This window comes from Phyllobates terribilis, unplaced genomic scaffold, assembly GCF_046119375.1.
Source record: "Phyllobates terribilis strain yellow unplaced genomic scaffold, ASM4611937v1 Scaffold_2__4_contigs__length_985480577, whole genome shotgun sequence".
In the NCBI taxonomy this organism is placed as follows: domain Eukaryota; kingdom Metazoa; phylum Chordata; class Amphibia; order Anura; family Dendrobatidae; genus Phyllobates; species Phyllobates terribilis.
Genome location: NW_027362762.1, coordinates 71,419,574 through 71,440,172, shown reverse-complemented (window position 1 = coordinate 71,440,172; position 20,599 = coordinate 71,419,574). Strand labels below are relative to the sequence as shown.

At 44.1% G+C, this 20,599-nt stretch overlaps 1 protein-coding gene across 1 annotated transcript in view; it reads right to left on the bottom strand.

Moving 5' to 3' along the window:
- PDGFD (platelet derived growth factor D) overlaps positions 1 to 20,599 on the bottom strand; it is a 256,512-nt gene that overhangs the window by 32,279 nt on the left and 203,634 nt on the right. The window contains exon 4 of the mRNA XM_073662109.1: positions 19,480 to 19,539. Within this exon, the coding sequence (XP_073518210.1) occupies positions 19,480 to 19,539 (60 nt within the window). The remainder of the gene's footprint in view (positions 1 to 19,479; positions 19,540 to 20,599) is intronic.

Genomic DNA, 20,599 nt, shown 5'->3' with positions numbered 1-20,599 from the left:
ACATTTCTAGACAAAGGCCCAGGTCTCAGGGGCCAGGAATAATTTTTTTTTGGATCTTAATCCTCATTACTTGCTTAAAAAGCAATCCAGAGAACACAGTTTTTCTGCGCTATTTACTTGTTGGCACTGCAGAATACAGCCAGGTCCTTTCCATATTACAGCGCTAAAAATCCAGCTCTTTAAAACTGTGGTTTGTCCGTCACACGAATCACATATAATTGCACTGAAAATACTGCAATTTTTGGCCTCCATTCAATTTTTTTTTCGGTGTGTCAGCAAAGTTTTTAACACCGGTTTGCTGTTCAAAATAGTTACCTACAGGCCAGGTATTTAAAACTGTGGTTTCTCCATCACACAGATTACATATAACTTCGCTTCAAATTCAGCCTTTTGTAGTGAGCGTGGAAGATATTGTACTCCATTTAAAATGGGCAAGATGCGTGGCAAGGGACAGGGAAATGGACGTGATGGTGATGGTGCATGCAGAAGCCGAGGTCGAGGCCATGGGCAAGTTGAAATTGTGCCACAACAAACACCCACATCTTCTCGCACAACATTCCTGTCCCAATTCCTAGGGGACCGCAGCGCACCACTATTGAACCCAGAGCAGTGTCAAAAGGTTGTTGGTTGGATAGCGGATAATGCTACCAGTCACTTAGCCACCACCACAATCCTGTCTTCCACACGGTCAAGTCTCAGTAGTCGTGAGTCTGGACTGCATATTCCTCACCCTGATCCTCCTTCCTCCCACCATGCCGAGTGACCGGAGACAACTGATCCCACACTTGGACACTCTGAAGAGCTGTTCACTTTTCCATTTATAGATTCAGTCCTCTTGCCCAGTCCACTTGAAGCGGGGCAAGAGGAGATCGCATATAGCGATGCCCAAATATTTGAGCAGCCACGGTCACACGAAGGCGACCGTAGGAAAGTGTAACAAGACGTGGACGATGATGAGACACAATTGTCAGAAAGTCAGGAGGAGGACCAGGGAAGATATGATATAGTAACTGATTCAACTTGGCAGGAGGACATGCAGAGCGAGGACAGCAGCACACAGGAGGAGGGAGGAAGAGCACCCCAACAGGCAGGAAGAAGCAGTGTGGTGGCCGCAGATAGAAGGCAGTCAATGATTCCCCGTAACACCAACACGAAGGAAGTTGCCTGTACAACTGTTAGGTTTTCCCGAGTCTGGTTGTTTTTTAAAGACTTTGCCGATAACCCCCAAAAAGGCCATTTGCACCACCTGCCAGGCCGGCATCAGGAGGGGTGGCAAAACTAGCAGCCTGACCACCAACCAGCATGATCAGGCACATGGCAGCAAAGCACCTGACTTTGTCGGCTGAACCCCAGGGTCCAGGAACAGTGTCTGCGGGTGGCACCATTGCTTCTTCCGCGGTTGTGCATGCAAGCCAATCCTCTGTCCATGGTGCATGCGAAGATGTCTCCTGCCCTGCACCTGTCGTTCCACACTCTCAAGTAGCAGCATCAGGAAGCACTTCCACGTCCTTGTCCCAGCGCAGTGTTCAGTTGTCCATATACCAGTCCTTGGAATGCAAGCGCAAATAAGCAGCCAACGCCCCACAGGCCACACTACTAAATTCACACATTTCACGACTGCTTGCGCTCGAAATGTTGCCTTTTAGGCTTGTGGAAATGGAAGCATTCCACAACCTGATGGCGGCGGCCGTCCCTCGGTACTCGGACCCCAGCCACCAGTATTTCTCCCGGTGTGCCATCCCCGCATTACACAAGCATGTGACCCAAAACATTAGCCGTGCCCTCAACAACGCAGTTACCGGGAAAGTCCACCTAACCATGGACACGTGGACAAGTGCTTGTGGGCAGGGACAGTACATGTCGCTGACGGCACACTGGGTTAACATAGTGGAAGCCGGGACCGAAGTCGGACCTTGGGATGGAACACGTCCTTCCGACTCCAAGGATTGCGGGCCCTAGGTCAATCAGGGTTGCCTCCACAATCTACAGCTCCTGCACTTCATCCTACTAAGCCTCCTCCTCCTCTTCAGCCTCCATCTCCGAAAAGACCACATCAGTCACAAGCTGGAAGCACTGCAGCACTGCCTCGGCCAAGCGGCAACAGGTTGTGCTTAAGCTAATATGCTTAGGTGACAAACCGCACAGTGCTGAAGAGTTGTGGACAGCTCTGAAAGAGCAGGTAGATCTGTGGCTCACACCGCTGAAACTACAGCCAGGTATGGTCGTGTGTGACAATAGCCGGAACCTTGTGGCAGCTCTGAGGAGAGGCGAGCTCACACACGTACCATGCCTGGCCCATGTGCTTAACCTCGCGGTTCAGCGATTTCTCAAATCCTACCCGGAGCTGCCAGATGTGATTGATAAAATACGCCACCTGTGTGCCCATTTTAGAAAGTCAGCTACAGCTTCCGCCGCCCTTGCCGTGTTTCAGCAGCGTTTGCAGCTTCCAGCTCACAGACTGGTGTGTGATGTCCCCACGCATTGGAACTCTACACTGCAGATGTTGGGAAGGATTTGTGAGCAGAAGAGGGCAGTTGATGAGTACCAACATCAACAAGGCCGTCGGTATTCAGTTTAGACTCCACACATAAGACCTCAGGAGTGGACATGGATGTCAGACATATGTACCATCCTCCAAAACTTTGAGGACTCCACCAAGATGGTGAGCGGTGATGACGCCATAATTAGCATCACCATCCCGCTTCTCTGTCTTCTAAAATGCTCTCTGCTCACAATCAAAGAGGATGCATTGCAGGCGGAGCACGATGAAATGGAGCAAGGTACCATACAGGGTGATTACACACAGCCCAGCCTCATCGCATCCCAACATGGATTGGGTGACAATGAGGAAGAGGAGGAGGAGGAGGAGAAACAGGAGCTAGTTTCATGCGCTATAGATGGTACTACCTGCACAACTGTCATACAATCTGTTCAGCGTGGATGGCCAGAGGACAGAGAGGAGGAGAAGGAGAGCATGGTCAGTCATCCTCTTGGTGAGGACACGGAAGTCTTGCCTGTTAGCAGTCTGGCACGCATGGCTGAGTTTATGTTACGCTGCCTTTCCCATGACCCTCACGTTCTCAAAATTTTGGGTGACAGTCATTACTGGTTGGTGACACTTCTAGACCCAAGCTACAAGGAGAACTTTATATCTCTTATTCCTGAGGTGGACAGGTCTACAAAAATGGGGCAGTACCAGAAGGCCCTTGTTGAGGAACTATTAAAAAAATTCCCATCTGAAAACGCTGGCGGCAGAGGTCACAGTTCGTTGGACAACCAAGGAGTACAAGCGAGAGAGACACAACTTCAATCCAGCAGAGGCAGGGGAACACTGTCATAGTTCTGGGAGAATTTTCTCAGCCCCTCCCATCGCACAGGCCCTGAGGCACGGGGTACTCTCACAAGGACTGCAAAGTTTGGGAAGATGCTGAGGGAGTACCTTGCCGACCGTACCTACGTCCTCCGTGCCTTATAATTATTGGGTATCCAAGCTGGATACGCGGAATGGACTGGCTCTCTACGCCTTGGATGTCCTGGCCTGCCCTGCCACCAGCGTTTTATCAGAGCGGGTTTTTAGTGCCGCTGGTGGAATTATAACTGATAAGCGCATCCGCCTGTCAACTGAAAATGCTGACAGGCTGACTCTTATAAAAATGAACAAGGGCTGGATTGGGCCAGACTTCTCAACACCACCAAATGATAGCAGCGTGACATAAACTCAAATCCAGTGTCTTTTTTAGTGAGGTGTATTCCCATGCACCTCTTCACACCCACACTTGGGTATACACTTCCTGATTTTGGCTATTTGCTCTTGTCCTCCTCATCCTCATCCTCCACCACCATATCACCAGGGTGACCGTGGTCCGTGATGCATCACCCACATAATTTTTTTAAAGGGTGTTTATGATGCCCGTAAAAAAAATTTTTTATACAGTATGTTCATGTATACCCCCCAGGGGTAAATGTTTCTCAGCCCATACACTTAGTGCATGGGCATTACAAGTATAGGAGACCCGCTCCTTTCTAATGGGAACACTTATTATGAGGCCCTCCTTCACGTCTCTTCAAAGAGGAATTGGAGTGCCTCCCAATTTTTGGCAGCCCTTGCATTCACTGCATAGGCAAACACAATGGGAGACCCACTTCCTAATAATGGGAACATTTTTTTTCAGGAGGCCCTCCTCTACGTCTCTTCCAAGGGGCATTGGAGTGCCTCCAAATTTTTGGCAACCTTTGCATTCACTGCATAGGCAAACACTATGGAGACCCACTTCCTAATAATGGGAACATTGTTTTCAAGAGGCCCTCTGACCTCCACGTCTCTTCCAAGGGGCATTGGAGTGCCTCGAAATTTTTGGCAACCCTTGCATTCAATGCATAGGCAAACATAATGGGAGACCCACTTCCTAATAATGGGAACATTGTTTTCAGGAGGCCCTCTGACCTCCACGTCTCTTCCAAGGGGCATTGGAGTGCCTCCAAATATGTGGCAACCCTTGCATTCACTGTATAGGCAAACACAATGGGAGACCCACTTCCTAATAATGGGAACATTGTTTTCAAGAGGCCCTCTGACCTCCACGTCTCCACCAAGGGGCATTGAAGTGCCACCAAATTTTTGGCAACCCTTGCATTCACTGCATAGGCAAACATAATGGGAGACCTACTTCCTAATAATGGGAACATTGTTTTCAGGAGGCCCTCCTCTAAGTCTCTTCAAAGGGGTTGCGTCCAAATTTTCAAAGTGGTATTGGGGTGCGTCCAAATTTCAGGCAGCCCTGCCACTCACTGCATATGCAATAACAGTATAGGAGACCCACTCTTTAGTAATGGGAACAATAAAACATAGCTGGCTGATGTCTCTCTAAGAATAGTGAGGGCCGACTGCTGGCCCTTTAAGAAAAGTAAAGGCCGCCTGATGGCCCTATAAAATAGGCTTTGTGACTTTCAGAGTCCCTCCTTCATAAATGAAACACAATATGTCTGATGATATCTCACACACCACATGGCCAGATAAGGGTGTAAAATGTTAAAATGACATTTCCTGGTGAATGCATTTGTCACGGTTGAAAGCAATGCAAAAGTGCAAAAATGCATCAATAACGCTAAGCGTGAACATAGTCCAAGGTGTGGAGGAGTATTTTTGGTTTTGGTTATTTATGTTGCTTTATATACAAGTCATTACCCTGGAAAGGATGTTCCTTAACATATTTCCCAGGAAAATCAAGTTTGGTTTAGTTTTTGTGTGCTTTATTGTGAGTCCGTAAAAGTGGCATAATACCTCTGACAACATTGTTGACAGCAGTGACCTGGGAGTCAGAAATGTTTCCAGGGGTCTTCCCCATGCTGTTCCCATGTCATTTGAGCACTGTTCCCATCAATTTGGGCAATTTTTAGGCCCTTTGCAGACAGCCGGGGGGAGCCACCTGAAAAATGCTCGAGTTTCCCATAGATTTATATTGGGCTCGTTGCTCGGGTCGAGCACCCAAGTATTCCAATGTACTTGACCTGAGCATTGAGCACCCGAGCATTTTAGTGCTTGCCCATGACTAATATTCAGTTAACCATGGTTATCTACAATGAAAAGCATGCAGTCATCATTGCTTTACATTTGGAGGACTTTAAAGACAAAGACAAGGACATTGTTGCTTGAAAAATTGACCCTAAATCAACATTATTAGATCATCAAAAATGTCAAAGTGAGAGGCCCAATTGCTGTGAAGAAGGTTCCAGGCTACCCAAGAAAGTCGGGAAATGCAAGGATCAGTTCTGGGTTCAACACCAGTGCAGAGTTGGCTAAAGAATGGCAGCGGGCAGGAGTCAGTGCATCTGCACGCACAGTGAAGCGAAGGCTTTTGCAGGCTGAACTGGTGACAAGAAGGGCATCAAGGAAGCCACTTCTCGCCAAGAAAAACATCTGTGGCAGAATGACATGCGGCAAGAAGTACAGGGATTGACTGCAGAGGATTGCAATAAACTTATTTTCTCTGATGAAGCCCCTTCAGACTGTTTGGGATATCTGGAAGAACAATTGCTTGGAGAAGAAAAGGTGAGCGCTAACATGAGTCCTGTGTCATGCCAATGCATCCTGAGACTATTCATGCAGGTGGGTTTTTCATCCATGGAGTGGGCTCACTCAAAATTTTTCCTAAGAACACTGCCATGAATAAAGGTTGTGAAATGAAAAAGAGAAAAGCGTGTTACCCACAATATAAAACACAGCGAGCAAAGGATTGTATATGATCACCTGCTTGGGTTGTGACCTGGCACAACTCCGTACTTGTAAGAATGAATGGCTGCTGCTCCGACCACTGACCTACACGCCGGTGTGAAGAAACATATTCAAACCAAACAGGAAAAAGGATGGTGAATCACGGGGCAAAAATTTTTTGTTTTACAAATTTCCCAATTTTTTTCACCACTTAAAGAAAAAACTCGACATGTTTGGCATCTGCATATTCATACTGACCTGGAGAATCATATTGCTAAGTTAGTTTTACTGTATAGTGAACATGGTAAATTAAAAACAAAAGAACACAAAAAAATTGTGCGTGAGAATTCCAACGAATTTTTTTCCCACTTTCTCATGCATCATGTGATGTCCTTCAAAAGTATCTTGTCTCGCAAAAAACAAGCCTTTATATGGCAATGTGGATGGAGTTATAAAAAGTTATGGCTCTTGGATGAAGGGGAGGAACAAACGAAAACGAAAAAAAAAAAAAGGAAAAATCAGCCGGTTGTGAAGGATGAACGCTGGCCCGTTGCATGGATTTTGTGACATCATATAAAATGAATAATTAGAAATTGATGATTTTTTATGTAGACAATCCCTTTACTCTGTTTTAAATATTCAGGCAATGGTGGGAACAGTCCGAGCCAACATCTCTACTCACTTCACACAAATTAGATACTTAACAAAACTCTAAAAAACATTGTAAATGAATCATAAAACTTTAGTCCAAGAGAACACGGTGATTTCCCGGAAAGATCTCCGGTCAGGTCACTACGGTCTGTTTTATGGCTGAAACGTGCACTGCGCAGTGAACCTTTATTCTGTTGTTGTCATTGCCATTTCAGGGAAAATAAAGCTTTAGTGTAATCGGCGCGCGCTTCTCTTCTACTGTACATTGACTCCTTACCGCGAGCCAGAATTATATATTTTTACATAGACACGACTGTTTGTAAGCCAAGATTTCTTACATAACCCAGAAATATGGACTGATACCAGCCTGTACAGCTAGCATCTCATTCATCTAAATTATATGGAAGTGATGCCGATGCTCCCTAATTACCGTATATGATAGTGATTTAGGAATCATTAATTTCAGTTTAACCCTAAAACCCATGCACATAAAAATTTAGAGCAATTAGCCTTTGGAGACAGTACTAAATGCTATAATTTATAGGCAATTTCTTCATCTTCAAGATAGTGATATGAATGTAAAATAATCGCTTATAGGATATGAGCAATGCAAGATTCCTCTTCTAGGCACAGATGTGGCCGCCATTACCAATTTTTCTTAAGGACTGCAATTTCTCACAAAACACGTTCAATACATTTTCAGGTCAGATTGCAATTCACATATCAGCTACTGGGTGACAAAATAAAGACAAAACCAAACTTTTTCCAAAGCTGGTCATTTTGTGCCAAGGAAAAATAAAGAAGGAGATATCTGTATTAGTGTTGAGCCACCTCCGTAGTGTTCGGGTTCGGTTCGTTGAACACTGGCATGTTCGCCGAATGGTTCATCGAACGGTTCGTCGAACACCGTCGAACACTTTTAAAACCAATGGCAGGCAAGCAAAAACACATAGAAACACAAACTGCTAAGAAGACACAACTAGCACATGGAAAAGTGACAAGCACATATAGTCATGCGAAAAGAAAAGAGGTGGAGGAGTAAAAGGAGGAGGAGACACAGATATAGGCATGTCATGCCCTTCTAAAATAAAGAAAGGCTGGAGTAAAAATCTAAAATCAGCCTACCAACACCCAGATGTCGTGACAAGAAAATTAAAAAAATAAATATCTTTAGGTAGAATGGCGGTTCCATTCAGAACACTTTCCTTACAAGACGTAGTGGTATCCTCATTGGGAGTCGTGCCAAAAACGGAACCTAATACATTCGGACTAATCCACCATTTGTCATATCCAAAGGGCAGGTCAGTAAACGACAACATCGACGTGGAACCAAGTACAGTAGTATATACTGTACATCCTTTGACAAGGCAATCAGGCGGGTCAAGAAGTTGGGAAGGGGCACCCTAATGGCCAAAACAGACATGGAGGGGCGTTCCGGTTACTTACTACCTGTGCCTCCGAATAGTGTCTGCCTATTGGGCTGCTTCTGGGAAGGAGCATACTATATAGATCACGGTTTGCCCATGGGGTGCTCCATATCCTGCTCACTATTTGAGGCGTTTAGTTGCTTCCTCGAATGGGTCGTCATGGACGTTTCTAAGGGGGCACATATTATCCATTACCTCGACGACTTCTTATGCCTAGGCCCAAAAGAGGGAGTCCACCTGTGAGAAGGAAAGAGCTGGAGGGAGAGCGGACACCACAGAGCCGAGGGGTTAGATGGAGAACGGAATAAGGAGAGAGGGCGAGGGAGTAAGGGTAAGGGAGTACGGTGGAAGGTCGACCTGAGCTCCCCCATGTTCCTGCTTGGCCCTGGGAAGAATAGCCGCTAGCGCATCCCTTTGAGGTTACGGGCGCGAGCGGGCAGAGGGACTACGCTGGAGTGCGAAGCCGACACGGCCAGGCCGTTCCTGCCCGTGCGACCTTCGTGTCGCCGGGTTTGTGCCAGAGCCGCGGTGGACCCTGACAGCCTGCCTCCCTCTCCCAATACTGGTGCCTGTCCGCTGGTGGGTCGAGACCCCCCCCGGTGGAGGCAGGTCTAAGCTCTGTAATTTAAATTGGCTCTGTAATTTGAATGAGTACACTTTAAATCCTTTTACAAGGATCTATTGGAGGGCAAGTCTGGTGCCAGCAGCCGCGGTAATTCCAGCTCCAGTAGTGTCCACTAAAGCTGCTGCAGTTAAAAAGCTTTTATAAGGATCGAGCTTGGCGGTCCGCCGCAAGGCGTGCTATCGCCAGTCCCAGCCCATTTGCCTTGGGGCGCCTCCCCGATGCTCTTGACTGAGTGTCCCGGGGGCCCGAAGCATTTCCTTTGAAAAAAATAAGTGTCCAAAGCACAGGTGGCGTAGCTTGCTTAACAGCTGGGCTACTCCACTGACTAGTAGACAGTGCTACTAGGCCCAAAGTATTGCATGGGCTAGATGCAGTTAAAAATTTGTAATTAGATCTACAGGTGGTGTAGCTTGCTTAACAGCTGTGCTGCTCCGCTGACTAGCAGACACTGCTACTAGGCCCAAAGTATTGCCTGGGCTAGATGTAGTTAAAAATTTGTAATTAGATCTACAGGCGGTGTAGCTTGCAAAACAGCTGGGCTACTCCGCTGACTAGCAGACACTGCTACTAGGCCAAAAAGGATTTCCTGGGTTAGATGCAGTAAAAAATTAGAATTAGATACACAGGCGGTGTAGCTTCCTTCACAGGTGGGCTACTCTACTGACTACGAGACACTGCTACTAGGCCCAAAAAGATTTCCTGGGTTAGATGCAGTAAAAAATTAGAATTAGATACACAGGCGGTGTCGCTTCCTTCACAGGTGGGCTACTCCGCTGACTACCACAAACTGCTACTAGGCCCAAAAAGATTTCCTGGGTTAGATGCAGTAAAAAATTAGAATTAGATACACAGGCGGTGTCGCTTCCTTCACAGGTGGGCTACTCCGCTGACTACGACACACTGCTACTATACCCAAAAGGATTTACTGGGTTAGATGCAGTACAAAATTGGTATTAGATACACAGGTGGTGTAGCTTGCTTCAGATGGGCTACTCCACTGACAACCAGACACTGCTACAGGCCCAAAAGGATTGGTTGGCTTAGATGCAGTAAAAAATTGGTATTAGATACACAGGTGGTGTAGCTTGCAACACAGATAGGCTACTCCAATGACTAATAGACACTGCTACAGGCCCAAAAGGATTGGCTGAGCTACATTTCGCCAAATGCTGTGAAAAACACTTGCACAGCACTGGCACAGACCTGCCTGGCAAAAAGTGCAATGAACCGCTGTAACCTAGCCCTCAAAAGGGCTGCAATTAGAACTAGTCCCTACTCCCTAAACCTATCTCTCTATGTAACTGGAAATTCGCTCGCAATTCACACAGTTATACTGTATAGCGCCCACAGCAGCAGCGGTGCCGTCTAACACTCAGCTGCAGCAGTGAGAAAATGGTGGCGACGGGGAAAATGGCTGGGTCTTATAGGGCAAGGACATGTGACATATGTGACCAATGACACATGCCCTTGCTTGTGTGAAAAAAAAGCACTTCACTGCGTGTGTGCGCTGCTGATAGGCTGACAGACTGCACCGCCCCACTGTAAATCTGTAAATGCGGGAAAGAAAAAAAAAATGGAGATCGGCATTATTTCTGCAGAGATCCATCCCCTGCCCCTCCCCCCGCCCACTCTACACTGAAACTGTCTATTAACATAGTTTAACAGTAGTGATGAGCGAGCACTAAATTGCTCGGGTACTCATTGCTCGGGTCGAGCAAATTTGAATACTCTGGTGCTCGACCCGAGCAACGAGCCCAATGTAAGTCTATGGGAAACTCGAGCATTTTTCTGGCGGTCCCCCCCGGCGGTCTGCAGAAGGTCAAAAATTGCCCAAATCGATCGCTTAGCAATGTCTCTGAAGGATGACAAGCTGGATGGTAGCGCTCTGCTGCGATCCAGCCTGTCATCTCAATGCCATCCCAGCGTGGGAGAATTCTCCTCCTCAAGCGGTGAGCGCAGGAGAATTCTCCCACGCTGTCAGTGACGTGCATGAGGTGAGCTGAGTTCATTGGACATGAACTTGGCTCATCTGGATGCAGTCACAGCGAGACACTGAGGAGCTTCACTGAGGAGCTTCTCAGTGTCTGCGGCATGACAAGCTGGATGGCAGCGTTCTGCTACAATCCAGCCTGTCATGTCAATGTAGCAGAGCTGAAGCTGTCCTGGGAACCATGGAAAGGTAAGGATGAGGTTGGTTTATTATTTTACTTTTATTGCAGGAGATTGTTGGCTTCAGCTGGAATGGGCGATACGGTAAGTAGGGTTTAATTTAGAACATTAAAGGAATGTGTCTTTATTTCAATTAAAGGACTTTATTCTGGGTGTTTGTGTTTTTTTTAACTTTGACTATGGGGTTAGTAATGGGGGTGTCTTATAGACGCCTCTCCATTACTAACCTGGGCTTGAAGTCAGCTGGAATTATAAGCTGACATCAACCCCAACCCTATTACCCCACTGCCACCGCTACAGGGCAGTGGGAAGAGCGAGGCTAAGTGCCAGAATTGGCACATCCTATGGATGTGCCATTTCTGGGGCAGCTGACGGCTGGTGTTTCTAGCCTGGGAGGGGGCCAATATTCATGGCACCCTTCCTGGGCTATTAATACCAGCCCCCAGCTATCTGCCTAGCCTTTGCTAGCTATTAAAATAGGGGGGACCCCACGTCATTTTTTTTGGGGTCCCCCATTTTAATAGCTAGTAAAGGCTAGGTATTCAGCTGGGGGATGATATTAGTAGTCTGGGAAGCTCCGTGGGTATTACCCCCTTCCCAGGCTTCAAACATCTGCCCCAGCCGTCTGCTTAACCTCCGCTAGAGACTAAAATCACGGGGAACCCCACGCCAATTTTTTTTTTAATAAATCCTTTATTTTAACACTAAATGACAAGTACAGTAACCAACACTGTCACTGTACTTACTATATATGTGACTGACATGTTTCTATCTATCGAATCTATGTGTGATGCTCCATTCTTTCTGTTCTAAATTGTCGGTACCGGTGAATGCCGCTGCTGAATTGCCGGCTTTTCTTGTTTCACTGTGAGCACTGTTCCCATCGATTTGGGCAACCACTGTAATGCCACAACCACCATGGCTGTGGCATTACAGTGAGTGGCAGACAATCCCTCCATGATTGGTGCTCTAAATAGCGCCAGACATGCAGGACGGGGACCAGAGCTCCCGTCCAAGCATCTCGAAAGTACTTGCCGAGCTCCGAGCATCTCCAGTACTGAGATGCTCGGGCGAGTACCGAGCAGTGGCGAGCATGCTCGCTCATCACTAATTAACAGTATTACTGTGAAAAAATACAGTTACGCTTTTGGTGCACGAACAGTTATTGAACATAACCTCGAACAGCCGAATTTTTTGCAAATCGTTCGAGTTCGTCGAACGACTCGAACACCGCCCAAAATAGCTCGAATTTGAGATTGGCGAACAGTTCGAGTCGAATACCGCTCATCTCTAATCTGTATGACCAGGGTAAGTTATCTTGGCGCCCAAGGCAGGACTTTTCATGGAACATTCTACCAGTTTTGATCCATGACAGTTGGTTTTGTCCCCCAATCTTCAACAATCCCTAGCCATTTATTAACAATAGATATTCTCCATTTCTTTTTTTTACTCAAGTTATCACCTCTGTAGCCAATTACATCAACTATCTTTTATCCTGCATTAGGGGAGAAAGTGCTGGCCTCAATGAAAAGCAGAACATAATTGTAAATAAACTAAGCAGAGGGTTCTGCTCTATAAGAGTACTACAGAGAGTGATTTCAGCATTCACTTATCTCTTCCCCCCCACCCCTGCCCTATGCCATCTCCTTGATAACCATAGGTTAGGGTTGCAGACCTAAAACGTGTGCCCAAAGATTGATCAAGTTCTCCTGAAGTCCTATTGAATGTAAACAAAACTATTCATGCATAGGGGGAACGTGCTTCGAGGAAAGTGCTTTAAGACTTTGCAGCATGGGGAGAATTCTTCATGACTGTATGGCATGCGGAAAGTGCTTCATGGCTTTATGGCATGGAGAAAGTGCTTCATGACTTTATGGCATGGGGAAAGTGCTTATTGACTTTACAGCATGGGGAAAGTGCTTCATGACTTTACAGCATGGGGAAAGTGCTTCATGACTTTAAGGCATGAGGAAAGTGTTTCATGACTTTACAACATGGGTGAAAGTGCTTCATGACTTTACGGCATGTGGGAAGTGCTTCATGACTTTATGGCATGGGGAAAGTGCTTCATGACTTTACAAGATGGGTGAAAGTGCTTCATGACTTTACAACATGGGGGAAAGTGCTTCATGACTTTACGGCATGGGGGAAAGTGCTTCGTGACTTTACGGTATGGAGGAAAGTGCTTCATGACTATATGGCATGGGGAAAGTGTTTCATGACTTTACGGCATGGGGGAAAGTGCTTCATGACTTTAGGGCATGGGGAAAGTGCTTCATGACTTTACAACATGGGGGAAAGTGCTTCCTCTGCTTTAAAAATTGACCATGGTGATGATGAGGGCCTGTGAACACCAACATTACTTCCCTTTGGAGTCAACTATAACTAACCGCTGACTTCCAGTGCTACTAGCCGTCTACAGTTATATGAAAAAGTTTGGGCACCCCTATTAATCTTAAGCTTAATGTTTTATAAAAATTGGTGTTTTTGCAACAGCTATTTCAGTTTGATATATGTAATAACTGTTGGACACAGTAATGTTTCTGCCTTGAAATGAGGTTTATTGTACTAACAGAAAATGTGCAATCTGCATTCAAACAAAATTTGACAGGTGCATAAGTATGGGCACCCTTATCATTTTCTTGTTTTAAATACTCCTACCTACTTTTTACTGACTTACTAAAGCACTTTTTTTGGTTTTGTAACCTCATTGAGCTTTGAACTTCATAGCCAGGTGTATGCAATCATGAGAAAAGCTACTTAAAGTGGCCACTTGCAAGTTGTTCTCCTGTTTGAATCTCCTCTGAAGAGTGGCATCATGGGCTCCTCAAAACAACTGTCAAATGATCTGAAAACAAAGATTATTCAACATAGTTGTTCAGGGGAAGGATACAAAAAGCTGTCTCAGAGATTTAACCTGTCAGTTTCCACTGTGAGGAACATAGTAAGGAAATGGAAGAACACAGGGACAGTTCTTGTTAAGGCCAGAAGTGGCAGGCCAAGAAAAACATGAGAAAGGCAGAGAAGAAGAATGGTGAGATCAGTCAAGGACAATCCTCAGACCACCTCCAGAGAGCTGCAGCATCAACTTGCTGCAGATGGTGTCATTGTGCATCGGTCAACTATACAACGCACTTTGCACAAGGAGAAGCTGTATGGGAGAGTGATGCGAAAGAAGCTGTTTCTGCAAGCATGCCACAAACAGAGTCGGCTGAGATATGCAAAAGCACATTTGGAGAAGCCAATTTCTTTTTGGAAGAAGGTCCTGTGGACAGATGAAACCAAGATTGAGTTGTTTGGTCATACAAAAAGGCGTTATGCATGGCGGCAAAAAAACACAGCATTCCAAGAAAAACACTTGCTACCCACAGTAAAATTTGGTGCAGGTTCCATCATGCTTTGGGGCTGTGTGGCCAATGCCGGCACCGGGAATCTTGTTAAAGTTGAGGGACGCATGGATTCCACTCAGTATCAGCAGACTCTTGACAATAATGTTCAAGAATCAGTGACAAAGTTGAAGTTATGCAGGGGATGGATCTTTCAGCAAGACAATAATCCAAAACACCACTCCAAATCTACTCAGGCATTCATGCAGAGGAACAATTACAATGTTCTGGAATGGCCATCCCAGTCCCCAGACCTGAATATCATTGAACATCTGTGGGATCATTTGAAGAGGGCTGTCCATGCTCGGCGACCATCAAACTTAACTGAACTGGAATTGTTTTGTAAAGAGGAACGGTCAAAAATACCTTCATCCAGGATCCAGGAAATCATTAAAAGCTACAGGAAGCGACTAGAGGCTGTTATTTTTGCAAAAGGAGGATCTACTCACTATTAATGTCACTTTTCTGGTGAGGTGCCCATACTTATGCACCTGTCAAATTTTGTTTGAATGCAGATTGCACATTTTCTGTTAGTACAATAAACCTCATTTCAAGGCAGAAACATTACTGTGTCCAACAGTTATTACATATATCAAACTGAAATAGCTGTTGCAAAAACACCAATTTTTATAAAACATTAAGCTTAAGATTAATAGGGGTGCCCAAACTTTTTCATATACCTGTATGAATCTCATGAAAACGAAAAGAAGTTTTGTAAAAGTCCTTCAAGGAGATGACACCTTCAAGAGCATCTTATTATTTTTTCACTTACATCAATATATTTTGGGCTAAAAACATTTTTTGCCATTAGATTTCATTAACAATATTGCAACGTTTGGTTTTTATAAGCTTTTTGTTTCCTTAGCGGCTAAAAAGTTAAAGGAGTTTACTTTTTTCAGAAAGCCCCTCTCCCCCACCTGCAGATTGTTTTTAAAAAATAAACTGTTCTTTGCTCCCTCTCCTCGGTCCAGCACGGAGTCTCTCACGCTGCACCCGGTGTCGGTTATTGTCTGCAGCTCTGATGTCACCTCAACAGCGCTGCAGCCAATAACTGAACTCAGCGGCTCTGCCCAAGTTGACTACATGAGCCATTGGAGCCACATTGGGTGCTAGTGCTGAATAAGCCTCAGTTTATTATTTTAGATTTATTCATGAGCAAAATAATATTTTGCTGTTTGATAACCCCAATGTTCAGGAAAATAATCAAATTGTAGAAGCCAAACGGTGCAACAATTTAAATGAAACAAAAAAATTATTTTTAGCCCAAAATACATCCATTTAACAAAAAAAATGGTCCCAAATACCGAAACTGGATATGAGGGTATTAAGCTGATCAGTGAGACAGTACATGTACAATACATGAATTGATATACCCCATATAGTAGATGGTAGCCACTATGGTCATCACTAACTGTCCCAAAGCATCCTAAGGACAATTTTACAGGAGGTATTTATTAATATAACATTGCTGATTTCTTGTTGGGTAGTCTTGTCTCCATGAGTCCAAGATGTTCCCACAAGAACACGCTAAATGTGTAGCACAACTTTTTAGCTAGAAGGGTGCCATGATTAGACAAGCCATAACATAGGTGTCTGAGGTATGGGTCTTGTTGGTATTCAAAATGACCAAAAAACATGTTGAACACCATGGCACTTCAGACAAGAGCACCCCCCAGTTAACAATTTATTCATACAGTGAGAGAAAGATAATGAAATAAAACCAGACAACACATAATTTTAAGAAAAGAAGTTCCAGATCTACTATGGGTAGAGATGAATGATGAACAAATCCCTCAAAATTAGTTTTGGCCAGCTGCTAATTTGTTGGATTCGGATTCTGGTGGATTCAAATTTTTGGGGAAATTCGGAACTAATTCGATTTGTCCATCTCTACTTTTAAGAAATACAAGGAGAGGTGATGAGTGCTGAATTAACTTTTATAACTACATGTGGATGATGTGGAGAAAAATGATGAGTGGAAAATATAAGAGACTTTATTGACAATGCGTTTCAAGAGCAGACTGCCCTCTTCGTCAGGTCATGATATAAACATCTATAGAGGCATGAAGCACAGAAGGTGCCTGCCCATAATTAAGTTAAATGATGTATTCAATGATCAAAGTTATAAGAAAGAAACCATGAACTGTAAAAACAACAATGTTAAATTGTGTAATATGTTGAGGAACCTTGGTTGATGAAATTTGGACTATTTCCCAAAGAATATCTACGGCAGACTGTTTCCGGTAATGGATGGTGGATAACTGGAGCAGAGGGGAGCTACTGGATGAGAAACATCATCATTGCTAGGAAAGATTGGCACTTTGGAAGCCAAGATGGGACCAAAAGGGAAAAAAATGTCAATGCTGTCCATGTTTATCCGATGGATGGTCAGTAAGGAACAAAATAAGCCAAGATCTACAAAGTAAAAAGTTGATAATGTGGATAAAAAGGGCAGAAAAGGGAAGCAGGAACAGGAAAGGGGGAGTGAACTAACTGAAAAAGAAAGAAAAAGAAATGGGTGAAGGTGTGCCATATAAAAAGAATTTCCAGATGAATGAAAGGTTAAGTCAAAAAGTGTAAAAAATACAAAAGATGTAAAAAAAAAATGTGTCGTTTTGAGAAGTAAATTGGTCCATAGTTTAATAGGGGGAACGACTGGTATATGCAACACTGAGAAATAAAAAAAGAGAAAAAAAATGAATAATTATAAGGTTATCTAATATACCATATCATTAAGCTCGGGACCAGACTCTGGAATCTATAGATACAATAAGTTTCATTTTATAGTTTAGAAAACCAATTATTTATATATTTTTTGATTTGTTCGATAGATGTGATTTTAATGAAGGAAAAATTGTTATTGTGATACAGCGTAAGATGTTTTGATACGCTATGTGCAAGAAATTTATTTTTTGTATTGGAATGGTGTTTTCTAATGTTTGCTTTGTACGGCCCACGTACTGCAGTCTGCATTGGCTTGTCAATACATATATAAAATACATGGTTGAGCAATCTATAGGGTCACTAATGAGGAAAGGTTCATTTGGGACCACAGCATATATTGCATTTACCCCATGATTCATATTAGCACAGCAGAAACATTTGGCCGAATGACATTTATATGATCAATTTGGCTTGGACTTACTAATAGACTGAGCTTCGAGGGTCTACTGAGAGCTGGAAGTGATTTCAGACTCCTAAATCTCCTACACCTATATCTTTGGTTTATTAGGAAGGATTTCTCAGTGTTTCAGTATAACACTTTGTATTTCTCATCGGCAATATTGAATCTTGTAATCAAATTGTAATTCCTCTTTCGGACTACCAACCCTGAATAGATAGGCTTTTCTTTTTTGTTAGAGGGATCTTAGTTTTTGAAGAAGTCCCTTAACAAGGCTTATTGGATATTTTTTCTCTCAAAATTTTTTCTCGAGGATCTATGTTTGATCTTTGAAGTCTACAAGCGTTGTCCAGTTTTTTGTTATTCTTTGGAATTGATCAAAGGGAATATTATTTAATCACAGTTTGTGATGTGCGCTATTGTGCATAGTGTAACTACTGCTATTACTCGCCTTGAAATGGGTTTTTGTGACAAACCTTTGGTCAATATTAGAGATGGATGATTCGATTTGCAGGACTTTGGTCCATTGGCTAGGTCATATGTAACTTCTGAATGGGAGGCCTGCAATCTTCTTACCTACTTGCATTTCCAGCTCTTCTTTTGATTAGCTAGGCAGGTTCAACGTTGTGTGTGTCACGCCACAATGATGACGTTGTGCCAGCCCGGTTACTCAAAAGAAGACTCAGGAATGCCGGGAGGTAAGGAAATTCGCAAGCTTCTCTTCCAGAAGTCACTGACCTTGCTGATGGTCCGGACTACTGCCAACCAATTCTCCCATCTTTATTCTATATCCTCCAGAAAACTTTTCTGTTGAAATGTAGACCCAAATCATTATTTTTGAGCTTTTTGACAAAAGATTGAGTCTCGAAGGTAGTTCCCTTCCAAAAAATAAATAGATTGTCTAGATATTGTATTGTGGATGGTGGACAATGTGGGGGCAACACCTTCTGTGCTTCGCGTCTTTTTTATATGAGATGACAGAAGATTTCATCATGACCTGATGAAGAGGCCAGTTCGGTCTTGAAACACGTTGTCAATAAAGTCTCCAATAGTTTCAAACGGTGGGGCTATCCACTCATCGTTTTTCTACAAACTATGCACAATTGCTATGGGCATTTCATGAATTGACCGATTTTGATCAGGAGCTGCCTCGGTTAAAAGTTATCACTGTGCTGGATCACTTGTACAACTCAGGTGATCAGGGAGCCTAGAAGTGGGGTGATTACTTATCCTATATCATGAATGTGCTATTCCATGGGAGCACTGCTCTTTCTTTTCATCTTTCCGAGTCCTACCATACAACTACGTAAGTGTCTTTTTGTCAGTGTACTATGTTTCTCATTTTTGGGGGTCTAAGAACTGAGAATGCCCATATGAAGTAGTCCATCTAAAGGCCCCTATGCACATTAAACTAATGTTGACCGAACCTGCTGATATTGATGGGTTCAGCTGATGGTCTAATATATAAGGGGGCACCGGCCCACTGATGGTCAGAGGAGATGTCGATCGCGCATGTCCAATTTTGGACTGCCGATCACATTGATCTCCCGGAGATAAACCATCAACCAACTTGTCAGTTAGCGTCTTTCCCAAAGAGAACACAGGAGCACTCATTTATGGGTAAGTCGGCTGAGATGGCTGTCAGTCGAACGATCGACCATAGCATCGTTCGACCAAGAGCCATCTAATGTGTGTTGCCGGCTTAACAGAGACTTTTTTCTTACTTTCCGTTTCCATTTTTAATTTCATAGAATCTGTTTCAAATCAAACCGTAATTCTTGCCTCTGTATTTTTACCCCGGCGATACAGATAATAACTGGGAACGCACGGTTTATTTAATAGTGCACGCATTTCTATTATTCTACAGAGTGACACACAGTATTACTTACTGAGACTGGGCTTGTGACAGATTCCCAGTTTGTCTCCGATGCTGCAGGCGGAAAATCATTCTGAAAGGAAAGGAAAAAGAATTTAAACAAAAGCTGCGGCAAGGGATAAAATCTCTACTGTTAGATTTGAATAGCCTTTCTGGCAATCAGACTTGGCTGCTATAAAAGACCATGAAATAACAGGATTGCTGGAAATAAGGCTCCACTGAGAGATGGGAGATAAATTAATGCGATCTTACCAGATTTTTACATAATTGCATTTTATGCTTTGTTATAAAAACATAACTCCTGCCAAGAGATTAAGGGAAAAATACATAATTTGTATATATGATGCATGGCTATAACTGGCTCTTCTCAAATGTCACTTGTTTGATTTCATGAAAAAAAACAAACCTGAATATTAAAGGCAATCAGTCAATAAGATCAAACCCCCAGAATGCATATTTGGACATGCAGGTCTTTGAATGCAAAATCCATTGACGCCTTTATATCTTCTATCTGTTGCTGCATTTATGAGAAATTTGTGTTTTAATTGTTATGCAAATGAGGCACTAAGCACCCTGGGTGTGACAGAGCACTTCCTGAACCTCTGCCTCCAGAGGCTTTTTCCCCACCAAGCACCAACCTATTTAGCTTTATTGATAGCTCATTGCCTGTGTGACATCAAGTGTCAGACAAGGAATTCAGACAGTGAGTTATCAATAAATTTAAAAAGACTGGTGCAGGGCAGGGAAACAACCTCAAAGGGCAGAGGCTCGGGAAGGGCTCTGGCATTCCAACGCCAGCAGCTATTTCAGCTGGATTTGCATTCAAGTATGCTGCACATTCAGCTGAAATGTATTGTGGTGCAGAGAACCCGTCAGGTCCCTGCACAGCAATACACGCCGCTTGCCAATTATAGGCTGGAAGTTGACATCGGTAGGCTGCACATGGCAGTGACGTCATACGTCGCCCGAATCAGGCACACCGATGTCAGCTGTTGGCCTCTGCACCTGCTACAGAAGAGGATGCATCACGACATGGGAGCGGGGGAAGATGAGTAAACTGTTTCGGGGTTTTTTATGCGCTAGAGAACAGCAGCAGAGCGGAGACATATATACCATTAAGGAACCCAGGATGG